The 21785-nt window shown below is 39.8% G+C and overlaps 1 protein-coding gene across 3 annotated transcripts in view; it reads left to right on the top strand.

Moving 5' to 3' along the window:
* nectin3b (nectin cell adhesion molecule 3b) overlaps nt 1-21785 on the top strand; it is a 69905-nt gene that overhangs the window by 13191 nt on the left and 34929 nt on the right. For all 3 annotated transcript variants that reach the window (XM_081391823.1, XM_081391822.1, XM_081391821.1), the window contains exon 3: nt 19500-19850. In XM_081391823.1, the coding sequence (XP_081247949.1) occupies nt 19500-19850 (351 nt within the window). The remainder of the gene's footprint in view (nt 1-19499; nt 19851-21785) is intronic.

Raw genomic sequence — 21785 nt, 5'->3', positions numbered from 1 at the left:
TTGTGATGGTGCTGTTGTTAACATGAGAGAGAAACAAACAGACAGTCAGTGATCTCTGTGTGTGCAGTTCTCCCCAGTATTAATCTCTGAGATGACCAGCCCAGCTTTTTGCCGGAGCATAAAGGGCAGCCGAGTTCCAGTGACCTCCTCATCAAGCAGCTGTCTCTCTGTGGGTGGGGAGACAAGCCGTGTGTCTTCTACGAGCCTGTGGTTAACGCTGACATTTTCACCCCTTATGTAGTTTCTAACTTCACTCTATGGCTTGATTACTTTCTGCAGCTGTCACTGGAGGATGGCCATCATAGATATTATTTTATATTTGCTGTGCTGCTGGTTATGACTTTGAGTGTGATATGATTCTTTAAGGATTTGCATTTTCTGCACAAATTTTGGGAGAAAAATCAAAGCTTGAATACACAACTAGTATGGATTTAAACATGATGAAAGCTGACTTTCAAAGACCATGATCATGCAGGTTTTCACTGTACAACAATTCTAAGGAAGATCAGGCCCTTCCTAACTGAGCCTGCAACACAGCTTCTTGTCCAGGCCCTTGTCTTTTCTAGGCTGGACTTCCAACATGTGCAATCAAACCCTTTACAGATGATCAAGTATGTAGCGGCTTGACTGGTCTTCAACGAACCCAAGAGAGCTCATGTCTTTGCACTGGCTCCCGGTTGTGGCTCTCATCAAGTCCAAGACATTGGTGCTTGCCTACGGGACAGCCACGGGCTCTGCACCCTCCTACCTCCACTGTCCACTCTCTCATGAGTCTACATGCCCTCAAGGAGCCTTCGGTTTGTACATGAGCGGCGTCTCGTTGTTCCATCGCAGAGAGTCACAAAATCACTCTCGAACGTTTTCATTTACTGATCCTTGCTGGTGGAATGATCTTCCCAACCACTTCCGGACTGCCAAATCCGTAACAATTTTCAAGAAACAACTGAAAACCCATCTCTTCCGTGAGCACTTGACTGCAGCCTGGATCGAGGAGTGACAAGGAGGCTTCTCAAGAAGTCGTGAGCGAGGATACACAGGTGTATCCTATGAGGAAGAGTTTTATTGACTAAAACGTGACTAGGGATGGCGAAAACTAAAAAAATTCTTGACCGACCACCGAGCCTCATTAGCCGGTTGAAACCGGTTAACCGATTACTTTAAAATATGCTACGCTATTTGAAATAACAGCCATTTCAAATAACTGGACGCGCGTACCGCGCCGCGCTAAATGCCTCACCATTCGCGCCGCAGGACCTCCAGACGCGCGTAAACGCCTCTTTGCATTGACTAAACATTGAAATCACTCGCGCCAGTCGCTCTATTCGCGTTTGGTGTGAACGCACGAGGCTTGCGGGTGTCGCGTTTTCAGGTGATACATCATAGATGATGTGCTGTTACTGTATTTAAGCACTGTATCACACAAGGTGCAACTTACATCTGTGTCGTTCTTTTTGGTGAAATGGTCCCACACACTATTTTTCTTTGCACGCTTCATCCTGTCGTCCGCCCTGGTTCTAACCTCGAGTGTTTTAGCCTGTAGCCTTTACTTTTCGAAAACTTTGTGAGCGCGCGAACCCAAACGCTGTGACCTCGCGCCAAATGTTTGTATTGGTTTATTAAGTACAAACAGGCGAGTTATGAAAAATTTAGTGTGAGGGATTTGTTCACTTCACACAAAAAGATCTTGGAATGAGATAGCTAACTGTAGTAGCGTTTAGCCCACTGTCTATAATAGCCTAATAGAGATCTCACCTTTTTTTTTTACCGACTACCGACAACTTTGATCGGTTAACGTTGCATCGGTCAACCGTCGGTCAAACGGTCATCGGTTAACATCCCTAAACGTGACGCACGTATAAATTCTCTTCCCCCTTCACATCAGTCACAATAATTTTAATTTATACTTTACCTTTACAGTTTATATAAACCACATATCTCACATATTTTTCAATTGTATTAATTGCACATATTATGTTTATAGCCTCTTTAGATTAATCGCTTGTTGTATTCCTTAATTGTAAGTCACTTTGGGTAAAAGTGTCTGCTAAATGAATAAATGTAATGTCTAGTGAGTGGTGCTAATTAATGCTTTATCATGTTTGAAAATAGCATACCACCTACACTCAACCCTTTATATAGAATAACGCATAGTGTTAGCAAATAAAATCAAATTTGCTGTGGCAACCATGTCATTTTCATTTGCTTCTTCAAGTCTTTGATCTGTATTTATCGAGTGTCGTGACTCGTGTTTCAATGTCTCCGCATCTGAAGTGCAATGCTGTGCAGGTGAGATTAAGAGCAAGTTTATGAGGTCAGAAAAGTCATGCGTATGGAGCTGGATATGTGATGCAATGTCAAAAGGCCCTGTTTTACACCTGGTATTAAAATTCATTTTGGTCGATCAGCTCTAGTGGTCGACCGATATATTGCCAGGGCCGATATAATATTAATTAAAATAAATATAAAGTATATATAAAAATATCGGCTTTATAACGGGCCACCCTGCTCTTTAAGATATCGGCATCGGCCATCACATTTACCCACTTATAGAACCTCCCTTCGAAGAAATCAGGATAGAAGTGGTTGAAACTGGACAAAGGAGATGGATTAAAACACCAGGTGTAAACGGGTATGTGTCTCCCTCGTCTGCTTGTGATCCGATCGACAAAACCGCATCTTAAAACCAGGTGTAAACAGGGCCAAAATTTATTAGTTTACAAATCATGCACTATGTTAAAGGTTTTTGAGGTCATAACATAGTAATGTTCATTATTATTAGTTCATCATACCTGATATATTAACTACCTAATGCATGTTAATGAATTGTATATTAATGAATTAATATATTAATGTTAATTAATTAAACCATATACTACATTTTAACTAATGGTTTGCTTACAGTTATCTCTGTACATGATCTTTGCCCAGGAGGGACCATTTAAGCATAGCAAAACACATGTAAGTCATTTTGTTGCGTGATGTTATGACATGGAGAAAAGAAAGCATATAGATTTCATACAAAATGTAATCCATCCTGAGTTGTTTCTTTGCTTAAGTGTTTTGTTGCCATGGCGTCTTTCTCTCCCACAGTTCCCCACCTCTCCTCTCAAAGCTGTTTGATTCTGTATCTTTAATCTCATATTCCATCGTGGTTTTTTTTTGTGTTTTTTTTTTTTTTTTTCAGAATGATGTATTCTGCCCCAGTTTATGCACATTTGCTGCATTGTATGGAGGTTTCAGATATTTTTCAGATCGTCCCGGGACGCATGGAAATCCCTGGGGTCTCTCAGAGGGCCCACAGCACTCCTTACAAAAGCCTGTTTGTATGTGGTGTGTTGTCATTGATTTCAACCCTCTATTTGTGTGTGCCCGCAGCCCTGGAAGGTTTTAATGAGAGGCCTGTTAAGTTCATGTATGCATGTTTGACAGTTTACTCAGTTTAGAATTCATTTAGTAATGGTGCTTATCATATGGCCACTGGATTTCAGTATAACACTTCCATTGTTTGCGGGACAACCTTGATGTTATCGTTAAATAACCTAAAGGCATCATGATAGTGACCTTGGAATAAGCTTAATGCATAATCCAGTAAGGGACTCACAAGTCTCACGAAAGCATATATTCGCTGACATATAATTCTGCTGCTTTTCAAGGTAGTGCAGTGTTTGGTCGAGGTGCATTGAAAGCTTTTTAAGCCTGTTTTAAAATGCCTGGAATGCAGCGGATTAGACTCTGATCTCAGAACATTCTCCTCACTAACCCAAGTAGTCCCACAGTGGATTTGACAATTACGTTGATTTGAATTTGGTGTCGAATATTTTAGGTGGAGCCTTTTTTTGTTGTTGTTACTTCTGGCTCTCTGAAAACCAGAGCTTTGTCACGACCTTCTGTTCTGATTCACTTTTAAATGCAGTGCCTTTTACTGATAAGTGAACACCAGTCCTTCCTTCCTGGTTTTCAGCAAGCCTTCACAGGCACGCTGGGACCGTGAAGTGGTCACTCAGTTCCCATGCAAGCATTGTCTAATCCACCCACACTTATCAGCATTTTTGGGTGTGAACTATGTTTGGCTGACTTGTTTTTTGAAGCAGCCCTCTTCACTACTTCATGTCATAGTGTCTTGTTTGACATCATTGGATCTTCTTTGAATTATCAAAAGGAGTGGGTTTTAACTAGTGGTCAGACGATATGTGTTTGTTTGTTTTTTGCAAAAAACTTCTAAAACTCAAGACATCTATTTCTAAATGTAAAGCTGATAATCTTGGAAAGTGAATTGATTTCAATTTCATATTTGCTAATTCAGAGTTCTGCAGTTCTGCATTTGATTGTTTATACTTGCACTCACTCACTCACTCACTCACTCGTTTTCTTATTTAAAATGTTAAATTAATAAATGCTTAATGTATCGTTCTATCACTAGCTTTCTACTGGTGTGATTGAACGACGTGTCCGAGTTCAACCAGAATAACAGTCTAGCCACCTTTTTTGGAAATGATTCACTTAAAATCCTTCCACTGTGGATGAACACGTGTTTGAATCATTCATGGAAATATCTAGATTTCCGCTCGGCCTGGTTGGAGCACTCAAACTCCTCAGTATCTTAGTTGGCTGGCGTCTCTTTCTTTTTTTTTTGAATGATTTCTTCATGGTTTTCTCATTTTGTCACTCTGGAATGCATGCACTCTGAAATGCAATTCTGGCAGCCACGCCAGATGAGGATTGCTGTAATTGTGTTTCCTTTCTTTCAAATGCACTAAAACGCAATGCGACTTTAATTATAAAGACTGCTGAGCTCCTAGCTGCTGACGTCACTGAATGAATGGCTTCGGTCTGATGTGGCACAGCATTTTCTGTCATGATTGCAGGCAAATGTGAAACTCTGCACGTGACTTCACATACTGTTGTCATCATCATCATCATCATCATCATTGCATACCATTGTTGTCATATCATACACATAAGGGACTTTGAAGTTCTTGGAGCTTATAGTTGAACATTCTTCTTCTGATTCCTTGATGTGAATAAATTGCCAATGAATGTCTCCAGTAGACATTTTAACATCTGGGTCTGTAGCACCGGAAGTCTTTTGATTTAGTGAAGGGCTCGTGATTGAAAGACTGACAGTATTAACTTGAATTGAAGTACTCATCTATTTTATTTTCATATGTTTTTCATCTGTAATCATGTGCAGAGAATCTTGACTGCTGCATCCCACCCAAGTGCATCTGTCTCCTCTCACTCTTTAATTAGATAGTCCCTCAGTGCTGTTAAATTGGAGCTTATGAAAGTAAGTCTTTTGGGCTTCAGTACGGACGTGTGGTGTGTTCAATTCAGACAGCATGCTCATAACTTGTTTTATTTATTTATTATTGTGAGCATGCTGTCTGAATTGATAAAAAAAGAAATTGATTTATAATTAGAGATGCACTATATATCATTAGCATATCACTTGCTAGCATATCATTAGCAAAATTGCTGATTAGTTTAATTATGCATGCTCATTTCCACCTATAGGATATATATATATATATATATATATATATATATATATATATATATTAGTACATTTGATTATATAATGCCTTAATTCACTTGTAGCATTTAAAGGGGCTATATGTAGAATTCAAGAAACTCTTGTTATTAGCGACACCGGTGGCCTGTAAGTGAACTGCAGGCAGCAAGTTATTGCTCGTGATCACACTTGTGCACACGTAACGTACAAGAGACTAAACGTGATTCAAGGCCCCGATATAGCCTACTCATGGCGAAGTTCTTGTTAATTTTTCGCTTAGAAGTAAAAAGAAGTTGGAAATCCCTTTGCAGCATTATACTTTTAATGAAAATACCCAACGCCATCCATGCTGCTGAGAGCGACGTTTAGATGAATATGTAAATATGTGTTGGGTGCTTTGCTTTCCTCTCAATAACAAAATAAACATACAACAAAATTTACAGCGGTGAGAAAACGGCAGTTAAAATGCATCTGATCGTAGCAATGTGGATATGTTTGCACAATTCATATCTATATGGAAAAGTTGTACACTTCATTTGTCTGTATCGTTATTAAATTGACACTATGATATTTTGATTATAAAGTATTTTGAGACTATAGACTAAATAGATCTGACTATGTGAGACTGTAGTTTGAATTAATCCCTTTTCGTTGCATGACACAAATTTACCGTATAGAATTCTGCATTATCCTGAATGTTTTTCAGGATTGTATAAGCATTCATTTCATGTATCATAGAATAGAAGAGAGGCTCTCTTGAATGTGCGTAACCATCACAACCTTTTGATTTTCCTGTAAAAAAAAAATCCCAAGTCCTTCACATAGAAATCAGTCCAGTCTGCAGGCTTTCATAGACAACCTAGGAAGTTGGGGAAGGTCTCTATATGTTTAAGTTTCATTACAAGCTGTTCACACATTGGCAATTAATACATGAAAATTCCTACATATAGCCCCTTTAAATCTTTTTTTTTTTTTTTTTTTTTTTTGACAACATAGTATAGATTGTATAGTTGTAGTGTATATATTTTTATAACATGACATTTAAACTAATAATTCTTTACAGGCTAGAAGTTCATTATTATTGGTGCCATCCTTGAATCGATTTGATTTTGGCACTTTCCCAGATAGTAATAACTGATCTATTTTGTGTACTATGGTTTGTGAAAATTAAGCATCTGATTCTTTCATATGACAGCATATGAAAATACATTTGCTACAGTATTTTAATTCCATTCATTTAATAATTTAGCAGTTTCCATTGTAGGCTTTTGTTGTCAACGTGCAGCATTGTTTGCCACTGGCATGTTTTGCATAAGGTATGTGGTCTAAAATGAATCCACATTTCAGTTGATAGAAATAGGCCCTACACCTCTGAGTCATTGCTTTTCTTTCAGGGAGTCTTCAACAGAGAGACTCAGTGAGATCAAACTGGCTCGTTCTCTCTTTTCATCATTCAAGTAAACTTTTTGTATTCCAACATCCTCCGCATTGGCAAAGCTGAGTTGAATTTGTCTGTGCGTGCATGTACCCACCCTCTCTCTTGTTTTCCTGGGATGTGGACTCTGAAAAGGGATTTTTTTAGGATGATACGCTGGGCAAATATCCTAGATGTCAGAAAATCTCCCATAGGTTTAAACCTCTGTTTGTTTAGGAGGCCTTATTGGAGCTCTGCTGCACCTACCACAGTGAGGAGCTTGCATCTCCCACGCTCAAACACTGAATCGGCCCCCAAACCGCTCATTTCTCAGTCCCTCCCTGTCGCAGCGCAAACTTGATGGGCCGACCTGAAAGCAGACTGTTTTGAAGCAAGAGTCCATCTGTCCCTTCAGAGACTTGTGGTCAGACAGATCCTTGAGACCTGCTTTGCTTTGTGTATTTAAATCTGTCCTCACCACGCTAATGTATCACAGAGCGGGATTTTAGCTTGAGATTGGAACCAGCCCTTTATATCAGATCTGGATGAACTAACAAATGACCTAACTAGTCTGATCATAATATTGTACATCCAGTCTGGATCGAAATCACAGCTCTTTCATTTGGCATTTCCTTGTTTTGACAACTGTTTGTTTTCAAAACCTTGAGCTGTCTACCTAGGCAGCATTTTAAGGCATCATAGGCACACTTCAGACTCAAAGGCTCTATTGAAATCAATTGTGGTTTGCGCCTCGCCTCCCATGTGGAACTTTATTTATGTGCTGCGCGGAGTTCCTGCCTGTGTAGAGCTTTCCAAATCGGTCGCTTGTGAGGTTTCGTGTCTGTTAGGGTGCTGCCTATACATGCAGTGAGGCAACTCGGTTAGGTTTTGGAACGAAACGTATCATTGCCCAGTGTGAAGCCTCTGTGAGAAGTTGCAGGGAATGAGGAAACAAGTTGGCTGGACAGCGGAAACAACTGGGACTTTCCCATAAGAAAAGCATTTCTCCCTCTATTAGCAGCACACATTAAAGCCATGTTTCATTTATCTTCCTGTTGCTGCTGCTTGCTGAATGGTGTGCCCAGGGAACAGCATTAAATTGCGATATTTAATGGTGTGATTAGCAGTGTTTTGAAGTGGAGAAGGAAGGAAATCACTGTTCAGAGACCTCTTTTGTTATCATGTAGAAAAATGGGGTCTCTCAGGGAGTGTTAGGGTTGAGCGCACATGGGGTGCTCTGTAATTTGGCCCAGGAGAAACGAAGGACTGTTTTTTATTCAGACAGCGTCAGCTTTGATGTGTCACATCTTAGGGGCCGCTCACATATCGCGCCTAAAAACGCGTTGAAAACGCTAGGCGCGCCGCGTTCTCCTTTTTTCCAAAGCGCTCGGGTGGTTGCGCTCCGGAGGCGTCTGTCGTTGCTAAGCTTGGTTCTTGTCACGTGACCTGCGGTGCGCTTGCGGCATTCTGAAAAGTTGAGATGTTTTTATCTCGATGCGGCGCGGACGCACTTGGAAAAAACGAGCGCGTCGCACCGCGACCGCGTCGCTTCCATTATGAGCGCGCATACCGCGCGGCTACATTTGGAATAACGAACTTGCGCGCGCAAAAGACGCGATATGTGAGCGGCCCCTTAATGTTGTACAGTTAAAGGAATAGCCTAGTTCATGATTTACTCACGTTCATGCTGTTCCAAACCCGTATGCTTTTTCTTTTTTTTGTGCATCTTCTTTACGCAGCTTTTCCATACAATACTTTACTCATTTTCTTATATTGTGAATTATTAATATTATTTTATTTATTTTAATGTATTTTTATTTTATTTTAAATAGGCTACTACTTATGTATTGTATGATTTTACATTATTTTATTTTGTATTTATTAATTTAATATTTCTTTTATTTAATTAATTTGATATGTTTGTTTGTTTGTTTTTAATGACAGACATGGTAAAAATTAATTGCTGCTTGAAGATTGTTGTAAAAAATTGTTTGGAAAAAAGTTAAGGTTTTTTTTTTTTTTTTTTTTTTTTTTCTCTCACTATATTTTTACAGCCAAAAAGATGTCTGATTTTGGAACATGATAAACTTTGTTTGAATACATTTGCCAGAATATATTGAACTAGTCAAAAGCATTTGAAACCTATCTATCTTTTTCTTCTCCTATGTGCTGCTGCTGCTGCTTTTTTTCCACCCTATATATCCCTTTCACTCTGGTCTCATTTTAACCAGGCATATGGAATGATATTAGCCTCAGAGGGATGGAAAAGACAACCAAGTAAAATGAAAACATTGGTTTGTTCTGCTGGAGCAAAAGGAGAGTGGAGAGGATTTGACGTAGGAGATGAGAAACAGCTATTTTTCCATCGCTGTTTTGACCATTAGAAAACAGTGGCTTGTGAATTGCAGCTCTGTGAGGTTGACTGATTAGAAGCCTGAGGAATAGAGACACGGTGACTCAGCATTAGAATATGACCTAGGCTGCTGCGCTAGCCATTGTGCTGTTGCAGCTTTTCAGTCACAATTTTCACAGCAAGAGAGTTGATTTTTGTGCCGTCAAATCACAATGACGGTTTTGTGATGCTTTCATAATCTCACTTTGTTTTGGCAATGTCATCAATAAAATCTTTACACAACCATCAGACTTTCCTTTAACATCACTCATAATATGGGGGAAAATTTTTTACTTTTTCTGACTTATCAAATTTGACAAGCTTCCTTGTAACTATAATGAAACCAATTACTTTAGATCATAGCGCATTTTTGGGGGAAAATAATGCCTGACAAATGTATTTTAGTGTGCATGTGTAAGAATTTGTGGGGGTTCCTCATGCTATATTTGACTTCCATCACACTCAGTCCCAGAATCCTCGGGTGCATCCACGTCCCCCTCACACTGGCTGTTTGTGCTCATATTGGGTAGATTCTGGCAGTCTCCTGGCCTCTCTGTGGTCTAGACTGGAGCTAGTATGCTGTGGAGCTGGGAGCCCCATGAGTCACTCTTCCCAAAACCACCATCTCTGTGTGTGAGCATAGGCTTCTCTGCTGCCCTGAAGACATCACCGCTCGGACTGTCACAACACAGGCTTTCACACACGTTTTCTGTCTCTTTACATGCATTCCCGCTGGCCTCTTGCTCGGCAAGCCCCTGCTCCAGGATGCTGTGAGGTGGCTCTGTTTTCTGTCATCAATTGTTGTCTGTTCTTTGAGGAAACCAGCCTGCTGACAGCCGGTGAATTGCTGATTGTGTTCTTCAAGCTCCAAAAGGGAAACCATAAAAGTAGTCTAAGGGTGTGTTCACACTTGTAGTTCAGTTTGCTTGGTTCGTTTGGTCCGAACCAAAAAAAAACATTTAGTCCTCCTGGTCCACTTAGTATTCCCATTGACATTTTAACACCGAACCTAAAGACATAGGGATATGTTCACAACCTGATTGGTGGGCTTTTAATAAGTATATTTCGTGAGGGAACTTGCCGAACATCCAAAACAATGCTGTGTGCTTGTATGTAGGCTACCTAGCCTATGATGGTATTTTGACCTGCTGAGAACTCGTGAAGAGCTTATAAAATGTGTAAAAGTAGTCAAAACAGTGGCAAGGAATCCTCCGTCACACACACAAACGAAGATCTGCTGTGAGGGGACGCGGCTCTGATGCCTGTACTGAACTGTGATGGGCAATATCGTGACTATGACAAGACAAATCAGGTATGCTTGAGCATTCTGTCCTTTTAGGGTTGCATCTTCCTGTTTTAGTTTGTTTACATGTCTTTAGTCCGTGGTCCACCGTTCATATTTCATTCGAACCGCACCAGAGTTTGTTTGGAAGCCGACCGAGACCCATCTTTTTAGTGGTCTTGGTCCGCTTGTTTAGTGCGCACCAGGGTTCGGATGGCAGCGTTCAGACTTATTCAAATGAACCGCACTGACAGAACAATCGCACCAAGGTTCGTTTTAATAGAACCAAACATGCCAAGTGTGAACGTACTCTAAATGAATTGTGTGCAATATTACAAGTAACTTCTAAAGCCATACAATAGCTTTGTGTGAGAAAGACACTGACAAGTTATTTACTGAAAAGCTTTCCTTATACCATGTTTCCCAATAATTTATTCATTTTAATTAAGTTGTTTAATTCATTATTTATTTAATATTTTTTCTGCATATTATTGTGTGCTATTTTATTGCAATTTTGAAGTATTGTCGTTTAAGGTTTACCATGACATTTATTTGGCATTAGGAGTTGCTCATGCAAAACAGCCAAACTGGGACTCCTTAGCTCAGTAGTTAGAAGTTGATTCGTAGGACTACTGGAATAGAGCTTCACCTTCAAAAAAAGTGTTTTTAGAAAACTTTCAGTGAACAAAATTCTAATTGATATGCCCTTATATTGTACTGTTATGTAGAGCTTGGTCCGGCTATTTGTCTTTTTCAGGGAAGCGGAGACTTGTTTGTGGTCCCTGGTGCGTTCCTGCTGAGTGCTCAGGCCGCTGGAGATGCAGTGACCACATTTATGTGAAACCTGAAGCCACTTCTGCTGTTGTTGCTGCTACATACAAAAATGGTGTAACCCTTAACGTCAGTGCCTGTCATTGTCTTTTAATGTACAGATTCACACACACAACACAATTGTCATAAGACCTTTAGCCCCATCCTGCACGCCTGCCGTTTTCTTGACACGACCTTGAGCTCTTCATTCACCCAGGTCTATTTTCATTCAGCATCTCCGGCCCTCTTTCATGCGCCTGTGTCTGGCGTGTGCAGATTCAGTCCTGTTAAGCTCATTGTCTCTGTCCAGAACACCTGTCCCCTTGTACATGCTCCACCTCTACAGTCACTGTATGGTCATTTATCATCATTGTCATATTTTGAAAGTAGGTAGTTGGTAAAGTATTTTGTCACATTCATGTAATGAAAAGGCAGTAAAAGGTTAAAATGCAATTATGCAGGCCAGTTCCAGCTTATCTGTGCAAAAGAAAAATAAACGTAATACGTAATATATGAAAAATTAGCATAACAATACATTTCATAATAATAATAATATAGTAACAACTGTTGTTGGTATGTCTGTGAAAATTAAGCATTTAGGTTTGTGTATTCATTTATCTGAATTATTTAATTTTTTTTCAAAAATGTTGAATAACATTTTAGTTATTTCGTCAGCCAATCCCCAGGTCAAATCAGGAGAATCTCTATGATTGTGGATTATTACATAGCGTATATTTCACAACAGAATGTGAATCTGAGCTGATATTGTTAGTGAGAGTTGATCTTGGTTGGAATTGTTTATGGAGATGAAGTTTTTGGTTGTTTTAACCTGACCTGAGGAGGGAATGTTTATAAAGGGAATGTGAGGATGTTTAATGACAAACTAATTTCTTTCTTCATATTTCTCTCTCATTCTACCCTCTCTTCCACTTCATGCATGGATATTCATTTCGGTCAAGGAGATGTGGCAAAGTTAAGCCCATCTGCTGAGTCATAGCAGAGGTGATAGCTCCATTGCGACCTGCCATGTGCGATGAATACAAACTGTCTTTGAGAGGGAAAATTGAACCCTGTCACCTCACAGGACACAGACGTGCAGCTTCTCCCGCAGACACGCGCAGACGCCCTCACATGCACCAACACACCTTGCAGGTAGATTGTGCGTGTGGGAGAATAGCTGACTGTGGCAGAATAGAGAGCGAACCCTTCTGGGAGCTCGGTGTCCTTGCTGTCAGGACAGTTAACTTCCTGTGCCGCTCTGACCTCTCAGGCTGTACGGATTTGTGTGTGTGTGTGGTGCAGTGACTGTGCTGTGTGGAGCATTCATGAGTTTGTATAATTCACATTTATTACACCATTCAGAATTTGTCTCTACTGAATTTCATTCTCAGACTCTGAAGCAATTTTGTTAATAAAACACATTAGTCATTAGTGCATTAGGGAACGTTTTGTTTGGCACATGGCACATGTTGGTAAAATTGTCGTCTTTGTGGAGTATGTGGCTAGGCATGCCGAAACTAGTCTTAAACACATTATCAGAAATTCTTATTTTTAGCTTAAACCTGTGAAAAAAAACAAATAAGAGAGGTACAGAGTCATTTCTTTTGGGAATTTTAAATGGAACAAACATCGTATATATTAATTATTAAAAGATAGTTAAAATAAGATAAATATTAAATATTAGTATTTAATGATTTAATTTAAATGAAATTAAAGTATAAATTAATACAAGGATTTTTTTTATTTAGTAACAACAATTAATACATTTATTTTCTTACCTGAAGATGAATAGTGCATTTTACCTTAGCCCTATTTTAGATGAAAGAAGCCATAACCCAATTCTTATTCACAAGATTTTTTAAAGTGAGTTTTCCCTGTGTAATATATATTCATCTATATACTGTAGAAAGTAATACTCCTAAGCAACTTAGAAGAGTGAATCTTACCAAAACCATCAAGAAATGTTTGGTTCATCTTTCACAATGAAAAATAAAATATAAAATTGCTTAGTTTTTCTTTTGCTTTGGGGGTAAAATATTAGTCAGACAATTCTTTCTCATGTCAGCCTGTTTATTGCTTCTTTCATCACAGATGGGCCAAAGTGTTAAACCCAAAAGTGTGTACTTTTGCTCCACTAGTGGCACCAAACAGAAGTGTAATAACTACATTATTTACTTTTGGAAATATGGTTTGCAAGGCTGCAAAAGAATGTTTAAGTTTAGATTTTAGGCATAAATATTAAAACAGAGCTCAAATGAAGACCGTATGTAAAGCGGCTCAGGCTGAATTCAAAGTAAAAACTTAATAGCTTAGCAGAATGTTTGATACTATCTATATTGCTTTGATCTTAAAGGTACAGTAAGCGATTTCTGGTTACACACTCATGATCGGGGTGGAAAGAGAGTGAGCAAAAGAGAGATTTGAAGAGTGACTTTAGAAAGAAAAATGGCTGGAGACATTACAAAAGAGGAAAAAGTCACTGGAAAAAGAAGGGTTATTAGGCATAAAAAAAAAAAAAGTTGGGTTCCGGTTGGTTGTCATTTGAGGTCATGGGTCGGTAGGGTTTTTTTTTTTTTCTTTTTTTTTTTTTCTCCAGTGGCAGCAAGGGATAGGTAGGAAATTATTATTATTTTTTTAATTATACTTTACAGTAGCGATGGATACTCTATTTTTTCATAACATAGCCTATTTATGTTAGCCCATTTCCATTATGTGGACGACGTAAAGTACATCTGATGAGTTTAATCGAGTTGATGTCAATAGCTCGCGCTCTCTGTAGGCATATTCATATTTTGCCGCTATGTGGAAAAAATCCAGCAAAATGCGCCGTCGCGTTTGTCGACCCCAGAGGATTAACTTTAGCCTAACCATAAATTGTGATTATATATATATATATATATATATGATCACTCACATCAAGACACCACTGCGGTGGTGGAGTCCATGCAGGAGGAGCAGCGTTTGGCACTGCGTCGCTTTTCAGCACGAGCTGTGTGGAGAAGCCCATTTCCACCTCTATTGCGTTGCAGGAGCAATCCCACGTAAAATTCAGGTTGCATACTTGAGCTCCACTGGTGCCTAATTTCCAAGTCTGAAAGCTATAAAGTCCAGCAGTGCTGTTGCAACCAGCAACACTACACCTACGTACCCTCCTGACCACTGTACTAAATACAGATAAATCTACGCTAACTTGAAGCTATCCTAACTGATGCAATACTATGCGTGGTAGCTCGTACCAAGGCAGGGCGTGGTGAGCTGGAACCTGCTTATGTCACGTAGTACCGCTTATGTCACGCAGCACCGTGTACAAAAACGGTGCTGTACAAAAACGTAAATTATTGTTCGCCTCAAAGTTTTTTATTTTTGTATTTATTTAGTTTGTATTATTTCTTCCCCAAGCTCATAAAATAAATTTGGGTCGCACATAAATTGACAGGGTCGGTCGGAAACCGGAACCAAAAAAAAATGTTTTTATGCCTTATCAGGCAAGAGCTTTAGGAGCCGTGTTAATATTAGAAAATATTTCCAGCGCTGGACTTAAGCGGGAAGGGCTGAAAATTACGCAGTGGTTTCGTTGTTTCTGCTCCATATGTGAGTAACATTGGTGTGCTGCTGGCAACTAACAACAAACTCTTGCTAGTTTATATACTAGTGTACTGAATGTTTGTATTTTTTTCTTCCTTGTCTTTTGTTTGTGATATTCGCTTTATTTTTCGCAAAGCTTTATTTTGTTTCGCTTTGGCTATGATAGAGACACTCTTACATTGCATGTTTGTGCATTTTGTGGGCGGAGCAATGATGGGATGGGGCTGTTTGTTTGGGTTGATTTCAAATATCAACAGTGTTCAACAGTGATTCTCAGAAATCGCTTACTGCACCTTTAAGGTGGTGTGTATCTTTTTTTTTTTCTTTCTTTTTTTTTTTTCTTCAATGCTTATGTACCCATCAGTCATATAAGTGACACTGTATTGGATCCAAGCAGGAACCCTGTGGCTTGTTTGTTATGAATCCAGTGATTTAAGGATGGAGAGGTCTGCATTTTGGCATTCCCGGTGACTCAGTGGCCTAAAATGCCTTTGTTTAAATGCTGACGGCACAAAGTTAGTCAACATTTAGGCCTACAGCCTGAAATCCTTCAGATCATTTCCTCTCTTGCTCATCCATTCCTGTGAGGTCATCTTTTGGCTTTGCTAAACTTCTGGCGCTGATGAAGATGTAACCACTTCCAAACTTCCTTTATGATTCTGATTTGCCACATTTTGTCACTTCTCTTATTCCTCCTCTTCTAGTCACAGCGAGGATGTACCATCGAGACAAAAGAGGGAGGGTCGTTGCTGGCAAGACAAACTCTCCGGCGGAATGTTTGGAGTCTGTTGCCAAGCAATACGGCGGGGTTTGATTTACGATTACATCTTCCGACCGGCAGCTTGTTGCAATTAGCGTTGTCGTTTGAGAGGCCGAGTGAGTGAGCGGGTGGGTGTGTGCGTACAGTTTTTCTGTTTATTTGTCTGAAAATGCTCCAGTATTCTCTTCACAAGATCTTCACTGATCTTTCACACCGCCTGTTGCGTTTAACGTTTATCTGTACCCTCTGTTTTTAAACTTTTCCTTTCTATCGATTACAGATTCCATGTCTTCCTCTGAGCTGGTCACTGTATAACATGGATGGTCTTCTGCAGATTAAATCCAGATATTTAGTTTTGTTTGAAGTGTTGCTCTGACTGGACCAAAGCGACGCGGTTGCATGAGGGGCTGGTTTTAATTCTCAGATTCAGGTCAGCAGTCGGCCAGCTTTCATAAATGAATATGTTTGTGTGGAGAAGCTCATACTCTAAAATGGCTGCTTTAAGCCTCTTCTTTTGCTAAAACTTGGGGTTCCTTTGTGTACATCTTATTCATTGGAAACTCCTGATAGGATTGGATTGATTGTATCAATACTAAATCGATACGTCAGTAAATGGTTTACCTTCAGGCAATATTGAAAAGAAACTGGTTGTCTGTAAATAAATTATTAAATACCAAACCAGTAGATTAATCGTTAATTGTTTTGGACCCGATTAAAGAGTTAGTTCACCCAAAAATTTAAATTCTGTCATAATTACTCACCCTCATGTCGTTCCAAACCCGTAAGACCTTCGTTCATCTTCAGAACATTATATAAGATAAATAACACGACGCATGCGCGTGTTGATGACGTAGGAGCTGGCGTTCTGACATATGACTTACAAGCAGAGGAAGACTCACGCGAGGTCACGCATGCATGCGTTGTGGTGCTCTCGTAAACGCGCGTCGGAGACTGATACAGAAGAGAAGAAATGACTGAATAAAGTTTTTTTTTGGCGCACAAAAAGTATTCCCGTCGCTTCATAAAATCAAAGTTGAACTACTGTAGTCACATGGACTATTTTAACGCTGTTTTTCCTACCTTTTTGGGCCTTCAAAGTGTTAAAATTAAATAGCTGTCAATGGAGCCCCTCCTGAGCCATCGGTTTTCATCAAAAATATCTTAATTTGTGTTATGAAGATGAACAAAGGTCTTACAGGTTTGGAATGACATGAGGGTGAGTAATTAATGACAGAATTTGTATGAAAAACAACAAAAACATTTTTTAAATGTATATTTTTTTGTGTTTCACTGAAGAAAGTAATCCAACAACATGAGAGAGTAAATGATGACAGACTATTAATTTTTGGGGTAACTATTCTTTTAAGTAATTTAATGAATCTAATCATACTGTCTGACCTTCCAAACTTTGCAGGATAGCAGCACATTGTACCGAAATTTGCAAAAGGATATTGTACTGTAGTAAATTGTTGGTACTGTGGTACCGCTGTACACTCCAGCAGATGATTGATGTGCTGTTGATGTGGGAATCCAGAGAAGATCCTCCCTGATGATTTTAATTCCATCATCTCCCAGCAGAACACATTGATTTGCCTCAGTCGCCACATGTTAGAGAACGCGTGCGACTGCGCAGCGTGTTCGCGTGTCTGTGTGCTACGTGGTTTCAGAGGCTGCGGGCACAGCTGTCTGGGTGTAATAAGACACACAGGTTGTCCTCGTGTGGCCTTTGTTGTTTCTTTGGCATCTTTTAGCTCTCGTCTCTCCCTTGGTCTCGTCTCGCAGTCTTATCCGCACACTCCCCTTTTGCTCTCATTTCACACACGCACACCCTCTTTCAAACATAATTAAGCTTTTGTTCAGCAAATGGAAAAAGGAAAAATTGATGACGGGCTGAGCGATGGAAGGTAGGCAAACGGAAAGGAAGAGAAGGAGGTAGGGAGGAGAACACTCAGAGTTTTTGTGGTGAATGCCCATGTTGTTCCTATTTTAAAGCCCTATGGTCCCAATGGCTGCGCAGACCGGTGCTTTTGCCGGTCATTGTTTGCACAGCCATTGTTCTGCGCACCATCAAATCAGTCTGACTTTAGTTCCTCTTTTTCTCTAGTCAGCTCTGGCTCCATTGTTCAACTAGCCTAGAAATCTAGACGGACCCTAGCGGCAGCAAAATGTATTTTGCAGCCAGGGCAGTCTAGCAACTCTCCATTGGCTTTTGAGCTGCAAAAACCTAAATTGGGTCAGGCCAATCACGTCGTGTATGGAGTAGGCGGGGCGGGCTTAACATAATGACAACAGAGTTGCGACGGTCACCTGCCACTTGAAAACAAAGAATGGCGGCTGCTACTGGAGAACAGTCTTTCGAATCGGCTTTGGCCGCGACTCTGGAGGACTTGAAGTTAAGTTTTTCTTTGAGAAAAGAGCAAAGAGCAGCACTTAAGTCATTCTTAAAAAAAGGAAGATGTGTTCGTAGTTTTGCCGGCCAGATATGGCAAAAGTTGAATCTATCAACTAGCTCCGCTATTGGGAAAACGCTCTGGTTGTTTGAAGCGCTGTCCTATTGCGTGCAGAGGGAATTTGAAAGACAGCCGTTTATCCCGCCCCTCGGATTGAGCCGTGTCTATGGTGAGTTGCCAGACCCAACATCTTGATGTAGGTCTGGCTTGCCAGGCTATTGTTCAACTTGAGATTAGAGTTAAAAAATAAAACGGTGAAATGAAAATTTAATGAAACAAATTCATGGGTAAAAAATATATTGTATTGTGGTTGAAAATGAAAATCAAGTTTCATTAGAAACCAACATAAGTCGGGTCCGTCCGACGTCGAATGTTGACGTCACCCGATGTCGGGTTCTTGCGTCAATCTGACGTCAGGTTCTGACGTCAAACCGGCTTTCATTTCCAACCTAAATGCAACCCCTGCAACCAAAATCATCCACTGACTGACGTTACTACTTTCTACTCATTGACTTTAACAGAAATGTAGTTGAGTAAAAAGTACGATATTTGTCTTTCAAATGTAGTGAAGTTAAAGTAAAAAGTTTCCAGAAAAATAAATACTCAAGTACAGATATTAAATGTACTTTGTTACTGTCCTACATAATTAAAGACAACATCATTTTATTTTTCTACATTATCTAGTAGTATAGTTAAATACAATTAATATTAATTTATAGTATATAGTAATTTGCATTGCTGGGAAAAAAAACTAAAAAAACATTTGGCCAGTTTAATAAAATGTTTTTTGTTTTATTTCTTACATTTAATTTAAATTCTTATTTTGTTACATTTATTTTTATTTTTCAGCCTGGCTTTAGTTTTAATTTCTCTCTCTCTCTTTCTCTCTCTCTCTCTAGTGTGTTCTGATTCCATTGTTCCTGACCCATTTTTAGATTTTTTCTTTTTTTCTTTTTTTTGAAATCAGGGTTTTTGCAGCAAGTCAAATGTTAGGGATAATTTTAGCCTCCCTCCAGCACAATAAAACTTATTTCATTTGCTCCTTCGACAACACAGCAAATTACACCAGCTAACCGGTGTAGTATCCGTCTCCTTGTCAGACGTCTAAGCAAAAGGGAACTTTTCTCATTTGGAATTAGGAGCTGTGCTAAGAGACCTTTGGCATCTGACTGATTGGAGCTTGAACAGGATAAAAACGGATTTGTCAGTAGAGATGGTGGACAAGTGCTCAAGAGTTCTTTTCTGCAGCTGCTCAATTGTCCTGACTAACGATGTCTTCTTTTCTGTCCCCTAGGGGTGGTGTATGGCAGTCAGGTGGTTGTCCCCCCTAAGGTGAATGCTGTGTTGGGAAAGAACGTCACCCTCAGCTGCAGGGTGCAGGTGGACACAAACCTCAGCCTGACGCAGAGCTCCTGGGAGAGGAAGCTGCCCACTGGATGGGTGACTATGGCCGTGTACAACCCCATGTTTGGCATCTCCATCCCTCCTGAATATGAGCGACGCCTGTCCTTCCGCTCGCCCTCTATGCATGACGCCACTATCGTGCTGGAAGACGTGGGTTTCGCTGACATCGGCGTGTACACCTGCAAGGTTGCCACCTTTCCGCTGGGTAACACACAGGCCTCCACCACTGTCAGCGTGCTAGGTAACTTGAGACGGTGTTTTTGCAGTCTGATTAAGTTAGATTATGCAATCATAGCGTGGTGCTTGTGTATTAATGCTAAAGTGCCATTACAAACCTTTTGCATGTGCACGGTCGACAAACAAAGAAAGGCGTGCGTGTGGATGCGCATCGCAGCTGCTGATTTGTGTAAGTGGGCAAGTATGCAGCGTGTGTGCGAAAGGGTGGAAAAACATTAAGAGCAACTCCAGGGCAGGAATGAAAGCAGTGTTTTGGGAGACGGTCCAGCTCTTTCAGAGAACATGGTGATGTTTAAACTCTCTTCCTCCACCAAACCCCCAGAGCCATCTGATCTGCTAAACACAGATACAACTGAACGAAGCTGTGTGCTTTTGTTATCTGGGTGTACAAAAGAGACAACAAGGAAGCTTACAAGCACAGTGCTTTATGTTAGGTATATCAATTATGTATTGCTCTATGGAGGCATGAGGAGAGTCACCGTTTCCTCTGATAGCTGAAGATGAAGGTTACACAGTGAACTTAAAAAATAGACTTCAGCAGCAATGAAATGAAAATAAAATACTTTATTTTCAAATGAAATCCATTGATATAAAAATTAATCCTGAATGTATTGTTTTAGAATGATGACATTTTCTAAATGCAGTTTATTGAACTTTCTATTCATCCAAGCATCACCATTACCACAAAAATGTAAGAAGCAAATCAGCATATAAGAATGATTTCTGAAGGATCATGTGACGCTGAAGACTGGAGTGATGATGCTGAAAATTCAGCTTTGTCATCACAGGAACACTGGAATTACGTTTTAAAATATATTAAAATAGAAAACTGTTATTTTAAATAACAATCTAGTTTTGATTTATGCCACTCACACCCAGTGTAGACGTCTTGTTAGAGTAATAAATGACAAGCAGACAGACAAGTTGAGTGAAGGTTCATAAAGCACAAGCAAAAGATAAATTGAAAAAGATGATGTCATAGATAAAATGAGCTGTGCAATTGGAGGAAAATCGGAACGTAAATGAGAGCAGAGACGAACAGGGACTGAGTGCTTTAATGAAAGGAGAGATTGGGGGGGGGTTGCAGGAGTATGGAAAGTGGTGGTGAAGTGAGAGCAGGATTGAGGGAGGAAGAGAACACGCGCCGGAGCTATAATTAGATCAGGAGGAATGTTTTGTGTGTGTGTGTGTGTGTGTGCAGAGACAGGAGTGTATGGAGTGTGGGAAAGATGCCTGCTGCTTTTGGGATTCACTGCACTTTAGGGTCAAGGATGTCATTGCAAAGTCCTGTTGAATCTGTTGTTTAAAGTGACACGAGATTTGCCGCACACATGGGCACAGAGCACATACGAACATAGGCACTTATGACGTGTCACTCACCACACACCAGTGGACCGTTGAAGGTACGACGACCACAGCTGCTACCGCGTCTCTGAAGGTCAGCTGCCAATGTTAATACTTCACAAGATGGGAAGAGAAAAACTCATGGCAGAGAAAGAGAGAGGGAGAAACAAAGGCTAGTCAATGAGTATTGATGCATTCGGTACCTGTCCATTAACTTCTGCAAATTAATATTTATTATAAATAGGGCAGAGTATCGCCAACTACCTCATAATATGATGCACATTTTGATGCTAAATGATGGTATAAGTCCAAACAAACTTAAATTTTACTGAGCTGTTTTTCATTGCATAAGACATCATGATAAAAGACATCACCATAAAGTGTCCAAATGCCTTTTATTTTAATTTTGAATAGCATTTTTTTTTTTTTGCATTATCACTGTAGGAAATGATATGCATATCTGTATATTTTGAGAGAAATTATCATGATGCACTACTGTTTGAAAGTTTATTTTTTTTTTCTTTTATTCAGCAATGTTACATTAAATTGATCAAAAAAGTGACAGTAAAGATGAATGCTGTTCTTTTGAACTTTC

Source organism: Scardinius erythrophthalmus (assembly GCF_964197995.2).
Source record: "Scardinius erythrophthalmus genome assembly, chromosome: 17".
NCBI classification, from domain to species: domain Eukaryota; kingdom Metazoa; phylum Chordata; class Actinopteri; order Cypriniformes; family Leuciscidae; genus Scardinius; species Scardinius erythrophthalmus.
This window is presented reverse-complemented; position numbering and strand designations above follow the sequence as displayed.